This window comes from Anopheles coluzzii, chromosome 2, assembly GCF_943734685.1.
Source record: "Anopheles coluzzii chromosome 2, AcolN3, whole genome shotgun sequence".
Lineage (NCBI taxonomy): Eukaryota > Metazoa > Arthropoda > Insecta > Diptera > Culicidae > Anopheles > Anopheles coluzzii.
Genome location: NC_064670.1, coordinates 11,674,022 through 11,684,954, shown reverse-complemented (window position 1 = coordinate 11,684,954; position 10,933 = coordinate 11,674,022). Strand labels below are relative to the sequence as shown.

Sequence of the window (10,933 nt, the reverse complement as noted above, 5' to 3'; positions counted from 1 at the left end):
TAAACTATTACCTTTCGCGCCAAGAGAGTTCGTTGGCACAATTTGGGGAAACTATTTAAACGATCATCTTTCGTTATTTTTGTGTCGCACGATCTAGTCAAGAGATAAACACTACTCTTCCCAGCAATGACCTTAGGGCAAGGCCGTTGCGATAGTTGCTGGTCGCAAACAGCTGTTGGCATCCATACAAATATTCCACTCAAACACGGACCACAGAGTGCTGACCATGAATGACGCACGCTGCCGACGATCATTTTCTTTCCGATCGCTGCACTAGAACAAAAAAAGACACATCATATTTTGATTAAGTGTGCTAGTTTTGTACCAAATAAATTACGCTTTATTTCGCTTAGACGCGTTCCCGTGCGTCTCGCGCCGAAGTCTACACACGATGCCGGATTGTTGTTTGCTAGACTGATAGCAAATACACACGACTCAGAGCGCGGTATGCATTTGTTGTTCACTGGCCGCAAGTTTTATTGTTATGTTATTCGTGAGGGTATTGTGGTTTGTTTTCCGCTGCTGAATGAATGGCGCTTGTAGCTACGAGTTTGATGGCGGCAAACTGATAAGAAAACACTTTGGTTCGCGATGGATTTGCGTTGAAGGTTAGACAAATGCTCTACAAGAACCAATCTACGTAGCTATGATTCAGCTCCGAGTCGCCTTTCAAACAAAAAAGGTATGTCTTCTTCCATCATTCAAAGCTTAGTTCTTCTTAACAAACTCCTCTCCCTTCTGGATGTTCTTCTTCAGCTCCGGGATGGCCTTCTTGAGCAGCTCCTGCTCGTAAGCGTTCAGCTTCGGCAGTCCCAGGTTCTTCTCCAGCCCATTCTTGCCGAGCAGCAGCGGGGTCGCGAAGTACTTCGACTCCGTCACGTCCGATCGAACGTACGCACATTCGATCACGTTCTGCTCGCCGTTCATGGCACGGGCCAGCGCGAGTGCGAACCGGGCACCGGCATAAGCCATCGACAGCGTGGCCGAACCGGCACCGGCCTTCGCCTTCACCACCTCCGTACCGGCCTCCTGGATGCGCTCGGTCAGGGCGGTGATCTTGTCCTGCGGGAAGTTCACGCCCGGCTTCGTCTGGGACAGCACCGGGATGATGGTGACACCGGAATGGCCACCGATGACGGGGACGCTCATCTTCTGCGGGTCGACACCGGCCGCCTCACCGACGAACGTGTTCGCGCGCACAATGTCCAGCGTGGAGACACCGAAGACACGGCGCGGGTCCAGCACGCCCGCCTTCTGCAGCGTATCGCAAGCGATCGGTACGGTCGAGTTGACCGGGTTCGAGATGATACCGATCAGCGCTTTCGGGCAGGCCTTGGCGCAGCCGGCCGCCAGGTCACGCACGATCGACGCGTTCGTGTTGAACAGATCGTCACGGGTCATGCCGGGCTTGCGGGGCACACCGGCCGGAATGATGACGATGTCGGCACCCTTCAGGGCCTTCTCCAGATTTTCCGGCCCATTGTAGCCGGTCACCTTCGACTGGGTTTCGATGTGCGACAGATCGGCGGCCACACCGGGCGTGTGGACGATGTCGTACAGCGACAGTTCCGTCACCAGCGGGCTGTTCTTCAGCAGCAGCGACAGCGGCTGGCCGATACCACCGGACGCACCGCAAACGGCCACCTTAACATTGTTCTGTTGCGAATAAAAAAGCATGAAAAACACATTAAACCACTATCCATCTCGCTTATCTCTTATCAGGAAGGTTGGTAGGAAAGTGCGTACAAGTTTAATACCTAGGCGAGTGGGCGAAGGGAAACAACTTTTTTCTCATTGGCCCGAAAAAAATACCCCCATTTGCGATATTACGTAAACACACATTTGCCTTCGCCGCCGCTTAAAACATGTTGGCAAATTCTTTGCCCATTTTGTCTCACGCGCACAATCCACTCACACATCCACATCCACGCGAATACCCTCCCCTGAACCCCGTCCCACCCCGCGAAGCCTTCGGGAAAGGTCGCGATTATGTCAAGGCGCGGAAAGGTGACCTTAAGATTTTCCAGCACTCTACGCGGTTGTGGATCGGTTGGTGAAAAACGCGGAAACGCGCATTGTGCCAACTCTTGCTTACCTGGCTGGTGGTGGAAAAGTTTTTCGCACCCTGGCAGGCGGCAGTTTTCACGGCACGGGCAAACATCTTATCGAACGATTTGCAGCGGCGGACCTTTCAGTTGCGGGTAGAACTCGTGCGAGACTGAGCTGCGGGCGGGCGAATCGGAACTGGCGTGCACCGAGTACGACAATCGGCTGATCGGGTTTGAGATTTTTTTTTTGCGGGAGAAGGAAATCACATGCGCCAACGAGGATGCGAGACGGGGAGGGGTTCAACTAACGTCAAACCAGACGGATCTAGAAAATTTCAACGACGGTTGGCAGGTGACAATGGTCGGTTATCAGACCAAATTGGACGTTGGTCCAAATTTACGACATTTTTATTTGTTTTTTTCTTATTGAAATATAAGTTTTTCCGCATTTTTGGTGTACTTTTCATTTACTTTAATTTACTGGTCGAGTTCATGCAATTATTTAGCCGATATGATTTTCTCCATGCATGCTAAAACAAGTGTTGCCAGCGCTTCGGGCAAGGGCTCTGATAATAAATCACTACGAATTTGCTATTATCTTTTGAACGATTGTATTACATTATGCGAATTACTAAGCAATTGTATTATTAAAGTATCTTAATCTAATAAACATCGAACAAGAAAATATAACAATAAGATTAAAGAAATCAAAGAACAATAAGATTTTGAAGTACGAAACGGTTCGTTTGAATTTGACAGTCGTGTGACACGGCGATCATGACAGTCAGTCCGCGTTGGCAGCACTGGAATCAAAACACGCACCCACTGCGCCCCTTCACTCACACAGGTACATCCGTAAATTCTGTTCCAACACAAACCTCTGTCGTACGTCGCGGATTTGTTCGCCTTTTGACTGATAAATCTGCCATCTTCATCACCAAATACATTCTGCTCCCTTGAAACGCCGCGCAAAAAAGAGTACAACACGCGCGCAGAAGCATCATCGTCGTCGGTCGTCGGTCGGCTGCTCGTGTTTCGAATTGTGAGTGAAGTACCAGGCGCTGTACAACATCCCCGTGCCGTGCTTGCTTATCGACAAAAACCAACAAGTCAGCTGGGAGTTTCCTTCGCTCGCGTGCTAATTGCGATTACCGTGCAAGCAAGATCGAAGGTGAAGAAGCTTGTGGCTGCGGAAATCGCTTCGTACCTGATCGTATATCAATCTCCACCTCCACCTCGCATTTGCCCAGCGCCTTACAGGACACGGTTCCATCGTGGTGAGACACGGTGGGAAAAGAATTGCCTTTGTAATCCCGTGCTGGCTATACGTGTACCCCTCCCCCACCGTACGGATCTGGATGCGCCTTTCTGTTTTCGATTATTGCGTTGCATCTTTTAGGTCGTTTGTTCGGAACAAGTTTTGACTGCTCCCATCCACGGGCCGGGTCGAAACACGGAAGCGAATCCGTCGCTTTTTGCGAAAAGAGTGTTTTGTGTGCCGCTTCTGCCAAGCGTTGCAGATCAGCCTCCCCCCGACATATCGATCATTGTCCCCGTGTAGGGTGCGAACAAGTGCGCGGGTGTGCGAACGGAGTGTATCGTCCAATTCTAGAGCCATCGAGGTGAATCGAGCAGAAAAACAGCAAATATGACGTACAAGCAGCGAAATGTGGCTATGATGGGATACCGTTCCGTAGGTAGGTAGTATTTCTTTTCTCTTCTCGCTAAATATCATATTTTTCCCCGCATCCACACCCACACACAAACACACACAGACACAGGTGAGGCACACGCGAATGGTGCTGATTTTTTTATTGCAGAGAGACAGCGCCAAAGATAAAATTACACAAAGAAACATAAAATAGTGTGCGGCTGCAGCATGCCATGCCGTCCTCCCCCGCACATCGGACTCACTTCAGCCACTAAGGATTGTTGTTGCGGAAGTTAGCGAGCGTTCGTATGTTCTGGCACCGTGCAAACAATGCTGTAATTAAATAGTGAAGGTAGCGCCTTCACGCTGCTAGCGCCGGTTTTCTGTCGCCAGCCAAGCGAAAGTGGGCAGTGCGTCATCAGTGGTGGCGGCAACGAAACTAGCGAACCCGATCTAGTTACCTACATTCGGTCCCCTTAGAAACGTGAATCATCGACCTTTGAGTGTTTGGGGTTTGATTATTTTTTGCTCATCAAAATTAAAATCATTCATTGTTTGATTGACTCCTAGCAAAATACATGATTGTACCATTAATGTGTTAAATTGTATCGTTTACAGGAAAATCTTCCCTCAGCATACAGTTTGTCGAAGGGCAATTCGTCGACTCGTACGATCCTACCATAGAAAATAGTAAGTGCCTTCCCAATCAACCAGTGACCCATCGTTCTTTCCTACATGTTTCCTTTGCCTTGTTTTGACGTGTGCTTGTAGCGTTCACGAAAAAGACCCGCATCCACCAGACGGACTATGAGATCCGATTAGTCGATACGGCCGGACAGGACGAGTACAGCATTTTTCCCGCCCAGTACAGCATGGATTTCCACGGCTACGTGTTGGTCTACTCGATCACCAGCCAGCGATCGTTCGAGGTGATAAAAATCATCTACGACAAGCTGCTGGACATGATGGGAAAGGCATAGTGCGTACACGAACGATCGAACGAATGAGCGAACGAACGAAATAACGATCCACGCATTTGCTTTCAGCGTCCCGGTGGTGCTGGTCGGCAACAAGACGGATCTACATCAGGAGCGGGCCGTGCCTACCGAGGAAGGTCGCAAGCTGGCCGATTCGTGGAAAGCACAGTTCTTAGAAACTTCCGCTAAACAAAATGAGGTAACACCTTTCGTCGTCGGGGTGTAGCGTTTGGTAGCGTTTGATAATAACTGGTTCCATTTCTATTTTACACAGTCTGTGACCGATGTATTTTCCCTGCTGATTGCCCAGATCGAACGAGATAATGGAAACACGAGCGAAAAGAACAGCTGTACCGTTTCGTGAACAGGTTGATGGTAGTGTCCGATTTTGCATGCACCTCGTGTCGGTACGAAGGCCAGAGCGATCACAAGAGCACGTTCCCGCGCAACAAAGGTAATGGTGGGCAGGCAGGGTGGGAAGGTTCCTTTTTAGCCAAGGAAGTGTGTATAGCGTGCGGTGGGCAGATGGCTTCTAAACGGAATGCAAGCTTTTTATTTTATTCATCACAATGCAATCGGAAACCTTTTGGGCCAGGGTGATAAAAGTGGAGAAAGATTGTATTGCCTTACAACGATTGCATCTGTCGGTTTTTATAATTCACTATTTATCAAACGGAAAGGAAATGCAATGAAATACTTTTGAATTGTAGAATTGATCCACCTAGCAATGCAAAGCAGCAACCACTTGCAACCATGCGCACAGATTGTTCAAAAGTCCTCCTATCATACTCAAGCAAAGGCGAAGCGCGCCACATCCGGGCGAGCGAGGTAAAAATGAAAAAAGAAAATGAAACGGTAGCATCATTCACATTAAGTCCTCCGGTTTTTTAGCATCTAATAGCAAAATGATATCCCACATTCAATAAATAGGCAACACGATCGAGCTGTCTGTACCTCCCGCGATCGTGCTTCTAGCTCTAGCTCAATCATGGCTCCTTTCGATTCCATTGCACCGTGAGGGGACTAGGTACTACTTTTGCGGGTTGTTCGATCCAGGGCGCAATAGGGTATGAAATTTAGTATACAATACAATTAGTTCGGTTTAAAATAAACTAGTAGCTAATTACGGATGGAAAAGACACCATAAAATGCATCCACGAGTTTTCCATTGTCCGAGTTTCTATCTACAGCAGCTCTCATAGGCGGCAAAATACACCAGGCATACAATTTCCCGCGCCAACCGAGAGCTATTAGTACATGCAAACTGGAAAGGATAATTCTAACAGCTAACTGGAACATGTTTGAACGAAACACTGGACTTGCATGGGTTTGCGCGTAATGGCCTCAAAGCGTACAAGCTACTCGTAATCTGCATCATTTGCAACATGGTTTGTGTATCATGTAAGTCCGTGAAATTGATATTTCATTACAACCGATTTGGGTAACATCGATAGCAGCAGTTGGCGCACATATTATTAAAGATGCATCTTTATATTTCAATATACAAACAGATCATTAGGGGCATAGTCATGCAAAACCAGATCCACGATCTTCTCGGGCATACAATTCATTTTAATTCGTGTCCAAAACGGGCGTTTAATGCAAAACACAACCTTGGCAGAAGGAATTATACACACACACTCTTCAATTGCACCACATTTTCCCGGCGGCTGCAGCAGGCTCTTGTAGGTTTTGTAATATAGAATCGTTCAATGATCAGATGAATTTAAGCGGGCAAACAAACACGGGTTTGAGGAAAGCAGGATAGAAATTGTGTGTTCATTTTAGTGGTGTGGTTGAATAGCTGAACCTATTTTGGGACACCTAAGAATTTTGCTTCTGCGGAGGATCGTCAGTTGAAGTATATAGAGATTTAATTAAAAAAAAAAACAAGATGCAATGAACTGTTACAAACACTTAAGGAATGACTGAAGCATAGAATGCGAGTGTTAGCAGTACGAGCACGTGAATGTCGGGTTTGTGTACTACATCAGAATGATTTCTTTACATCTTTTAAGAGAATGTAACACCATGGATTAGCGCAAGGTAAACACTTTTGCATAGCGGTTAGCTCTATGCTCTTTATTCTGTGGTGTTGAAAGAGTTTAGAAGGCCTATCACTCAATGAAGATTTTTATTTTAATCTACAGTACACATTTTCCTAACGTTTCCAGCAAATCGATTTTCATCCTATTTTTGGGTGAGATTTCTAGAGAGAATCCCTTCAATGCTACAGATATAAAAAAAAAAAAAAAAAACATCCACCCATCATTACAACATGTTATCTTTACAAACAAGTTTTTTTTAATAAATTTAGTTTCACAACTTTATCGACTGCTATCCGGACAACCGTGAAAAAGGGGTTTAAAGGGAAAGACGAAGTGCATAATGAAACAAACAAAACTAAAACGCAATAGAATTGTAAATTGTATTGTAAAAGAACACGATATCAATACAACTCCCGGGAGTGGATAGAAACACAACACAACCTTATCAATAAATATCACAGCCCATCGTTACTTTACAGTTCAATGTCGGATAGATTAAGCTCCACATCCTCATCGGCTAGCCCACTGTACTGGGAGGTAGTACAGTGCTGCTGCTCCTGCTGCTGGGTGCCACGCTCCTGTTGCCTAACCGTTCCATCACGAACCATCGAATCGTACGCACTGTCATCGTCCACCGGGCGTGCCTCACGCTTAGGTTGAAATTCAAACTGTTGAAGCTTTTGGCGCGCTTGTGTTCGTACTCCCGGCACGCAAGGAGTCGGAGGCGCATCGGACACATCAGCAGATTCGCTCAGCAGTGCAAACTCACCGGAAGGTTCGATTTCGAAGTTAAGCAGATCCTCTGTATCCTGCTCAGTAAGCTGCGTCATATGGGTCGTTCGCTGGGTGGCTGTGGGCAACCGGCGCTGACTCGGTCGCTTTAATTGATACAAAGAGTGGACGTTAGAGGGATCTTCTTTCTGTGTGCGACTAGTCCCAAAGCTACTACTGCTAACGCTCGTTGCGCTGATCGTGTTCGGAACAGTGTCGTCTAGCGGTGCACGATCATTTGCTACTCCCTTACTTGTCTCTGACGCAACGAACAACTCCTCATCATCGAATTCAATGGTTTCGTCCAACGTTCTGCTAGAGTTTGCTTGCTCTAAAAGAGCACTGAACGAAGCATTTCCATTGGGTATCGTTCGCTCTGTTTCGCGTGCAGATTGCTGATTGCTACTTTCAGGCTTGGATAAGGCGATGCTCGAAACATCGTGCGCATAATCCGTTGGTTCGTTCCTTTCCATTACAATCGTTTTTTCGAGCAGTGATTGAATGGGACGGGAAGATGATTTCATAGTTGCATCCTCGAAGTCATCATCATCGTCCTCAAATATTTGACTCGTATCCAGTAGAGCACTAAACGAAAGATCTTTACTTTGCGTTTGTGTCTTTGGCATTTCGGTAGCTGAAGCTGCTGGATCTTGCGCTTCGGAGGCACCGAAACTTTTTCTCAACGAACCAAGTAAGTTCCCTAGTGCTGCATCGTCTAACGGTGCCTTCAGCGTCAAATCCTCCTCAACCTCATTCGTTGCACGTTTGCGTTTTCTAGCTCCTCGAGAGGTAGAATCTTCCGAGTTTGCTTCGGATGTTGCTTTCGCCGTCGTCTGTTTGCGGAGCTTTTTGAAGTTTGCCTTGGGGTTGAGCGCGTACTTCGAACTGGTCGGCGGTACCTGCGGTACAGTCTTCATCTGCTGCTCCCGAGAGTCTTCAACCGTGGTCAACGTAGACGAAACCATTTGCTGACTTCGATCATCGCCATCCGAAACTATCCGTCCAGTATCAGTACTCTGCTCCCGCTGCTCTATTAGCTGCTTCCTCTTTTGTTTTTCGATCAGGTCACGATGATAGCGTCGCAGTATGTTGGGATCGATCGGCCGCACTGTGGCCGTATCCTGCACCACACCATGCAGATTTAGCACATCCAGCAGTCGATCGATGGTGCCTTGCTCCGGTCCAAGGGGCAGCTGCGCCTTTATCAGATCGTACGTCGGTATACCGATTTTGCCAAAGCCCCAGCTGGCCTCCATAAGCTGAATGATCGTGATCGCATCGATCGGTGTAACCTCATTGCGCAGCAGCAGCCGCGCGTGTGCCTGCGCCAAACGGAACAAACTGTCCAGCAGCCGAACGGTCGTGCGTGTAGGATCACGGTACGGATCCGACCGACACGCCTTATAGTACGCACCGAGAATCACGTTCGCTTCGGGCGTGACGCGCGGATGAAAGTCCTTGATGGCGGCAAAGTGTAGCTGTAGCTTCTCCAGCTCCCAGTGTGCGACCCGATCCGTTCGGTTGCCCTCCCCCTCGAAACACTCCCGCTCCTCGTCCAGCAGGGCCTGCGCGAGCAGATGGTTGGCAATGTCCGCGTCCCAATCGGCGGCCCGGACGTCCTTCAGGATCATCACCATATCGAAGCGGGACAGCAGCGGGCCGCCGATGCCGATGTTTTCCGCCGACTTGCCCAGCCCGTCGGACATGGTGTAGAGATTTTTGGGATTGGTCGCGGCCAGCACGACGCACCGCGTGCTCAGCTTGCAAACCATGCCCGCCTTTGCCACGCTGATCGTTTGCTGCTCCATCGCTTCGTGAATCGATGCCTTATCCGTTTCGCGCATCAGATTAAACTCGTCGATACAGCAGATACCACCGTCGGCCAGAACGAGCGCACCGGCCTCCAGCTGCCATTCGCCTTCGTCCTTCACCGCGGCCGCCGTTAAGCCCGCCGAGGAGCAGCCCATGCCGGTGGTGTACACGGCCCGGCTGGCAATTTCGGACGCGTACTTGAGCAGCTGCGATTTGGCTAGCCCCGGATCGCCGACCAGCAACAGATGGGAGTGTCCGCGTACCGTCGCCTGTTGCTCCCCATCGCCCACCCTTTCCGTGCAGGAGGCCAACGCTAGTGCGATGGCCAGCTTTACCGGATACATGCCACGGATGGCGGGTGCGATCGATTGCACCAGCAGATCGCGCGCGGCAAGCTCACCGATCTCGCGCAGCACCTCCTGCCACTCGGCCGGAACGCACAGCAGGTGTTCGGGCAAATCTTTGGCCCAGCTCGCTTTGCTTTCCTCCCGCGCCACACTGTTCGCCCGCATCGCAATCGTCACCTCGGTCCGGCGGCCAACGGCGGGCGGCTTCCACCGGTGCTCGATCGGACCGCACACAGTCACGCAATCTCCCGGCTGGCAGCTGTCCACGAGATCATCCTCGAGTGTCACCACCAGCGATGCCGGCACGTTCCGTTCGCTCATAATCTCCTGGATGCGGATCTCCTGATAGTCGCGGCACAGGTCCGGCTGCGGTTGGGCCGACACTGGCTGCAGCTGGCCACGGCAGCCGGCCTCGCGAGCATTCGGGCACGGTCCGGGCGGTTCGAACACGTACGATTTGCAGTACTCCGCCTCGATCACCACCTTCTGCTTGCAGCGCGTGCAGGCGTACTCGCGCCTGTACTCCAGAAACCGGCTCGAGGACATGCGTATCACGCTGCCCTTCACCTGCAGAAACTGTCCCACGCTGTCGTTGTTCGGGTAGGCCGTCTTCCGCAGCTCGGCCGGCGACACCGGCACATTGACGAAGCGCACGTGGCAGTTTTCCTTGACTTGGAAGCCCGGATCGAGGAAGAGATTACCTTCGATCAGCGACTTTTGCGCACGGAGCAAACATTCGTTCCAGCGGGCCAGTTCTGTCTGCGTGTCCTGAAAGATGCGTGCAAACAGTTGCGGCTGTTCGCGCTGCAGCTGCGTAAGGCTGGAAATGAAAGGGTCAGGATTAAGCGATGCTGGTCATTTCTACGACAATACTTGGTCGAGTGGAGATGCTTCATACTTCACATGTATGGACACGTGCTGCAAGTCATCGGAGTTGTTTAGCAGATCGGTTATTTCCTGCGCGTAGTGCTTCTTTAGGTAAGCTTCCATGGCGCTGGATTCGATTTGTTTGCCAGATTTGTTCAATGCACAATTTAAAAAACCATCACAAATACACAATCAAACTGGCAACGGAACTTGACTGGACGACACGTAACACACAAAAATTGAATACAAAAAAATAGATAAACGATCCCGAACGATCACGGGGAAATGCAGGAAAACAGTGGAAAAGTTGAACGTTTTGCGTTGCCGCGCAAAAAACGTCGTTTGTTGACAAATGAACCGGCCTGCTTTGCTGTCAAACGCGCGTAAGCTGTCATGTGGAAGGTTCGTTTGT

At 49.6% G+C, this 10,933-nt stretch overlaps 3 protein-coding genes across 3 annotated transcripts; 1 reads left to right on the top strand and 2 right to left on the bottom strand.

Moving 5' to 3' along the window:
* Positions 1–298: 298 nt before the first annotated feature.
* On the bottom strand, positions 299–2,297 carry LOC120961320 (malate dehydrogenase, mitochondrial). The gene is made up of 2 exons (XM_040385025.2): positions 2,096–2,297; positions 299–1,656 (listed from the first exon to the last, which is right to left on the bottom strand). The coding sequence occupies exons 1-2, from the start codon at positions 2,159–2,161 to the stop codon at positions 709–711; spliced, it is 1,014 nt and encodes a 337-aa protein (XP_040240959.1). The 5' UTR covers positions 2,162–2,297; the 3' UTR covers positions 299–708.
* Positions 2,298–2,880: 583 nt separating this feature from the next.
* LOC120953448 (GTP-binding protein Rheb homolog) lies at positions 2,881–7,142 on the top strand. Its single transcript, XM_040373361.2, has 5 exons — positions 2,881–3,745; positions 4,318–4,389; positions 4,471–4,678; positions 4,746–4,875; positions 4,951–7,142. Exons 1-5 carry the CDS (start codon positions 3,697–3,699, stop codon positions 5,038–5,040), a joined length of 549 nt encoding a protein of 182 aa, XP_040229295.1. The 5' UTR covers positions 2,881–3,696; the 3' UTR covers positions 5,041–7,142.
* Positions 6,917–10,857, bottom strand: LOC120953446 (uncharacterized). Its single transcript, XM_040373359.2, has 2 exons — positions 10,553–10,857; positions 6,917–10,474 (listed from the first exon to the last, which is right to left on the bottom strand). Exons 1-2 carry the CDS (start codon positions 10,642–10,644, stop codon positions 7,198–7,200), a joined length of 3,369 nt encoding a protein of 1,122 aa, XP_040229293.2. The 5' UTR covers positions 10,645–10,857; the 3' UTR covers positions 6,917–7,197.
* Between the last annotated feature and the right edge of the window lie 76 nt (positions 10,858–10,933).

What these genes read in the sequence shown, in the direction of transcription:
- LOC120961320 (XM_040385025.2), bottom strand. Translation starts at nt 2,161, where the DNA reads ATGTTTGCCCGTGCCGTGAAAACTGCCGCCTGCCAGGGTGCGAAAAAC. An exon ending in ACTTTTCCACCACCAGCCAG is followed by an intron (nt 1,657 to 2,095) that starts GTAAGCAAGAGT and finishes TATTCGCAACAG; the next exon opens with AACAATGTTAAGGTGGCCGT.
- LOC120953448 (XM_040373361.2), top strand. Translation starts at nt 3,697, where the DNA reads ATGACGTACAAGCAGCGAAATGTGGCTATGATGGGATACCGTTCCGTA. An exon ending in GATGGGATACCGTTCCGTAG is followed by an intron (nt 3,746 to 4,317) that starts GTAGGTAGTATT and finishes TATCGTTTACAG; the next exon opens with GAAAATCTTCCCTCAGCATA. An exon ending in GACATGATGGGAAAGGCATA is followed by an intron (nt 4,679 to 4,745) that starts GTGCGTACACGA and finishes ATTTGCTTTCAG; the next exon opens with CGTCCCGGTGGTGCTGGTCG.
- LOC120953446 (XM_040373359.2), bottom strand. Translation starts at nt 10,644, where the DNA reads ATGGAAGCTTACCTAAAGAAGCACTACGCGCAGGAAATAACCGATCTG. An exon ending in CACGTGTCCATACATGTGAA is followed by an intron (nt 10,475 to 10,552) that starts GTATGAAGCATC and finishes TTTCATTTCCAG; the next exon opens with CCTTACGCAGCTGCAGCGCG.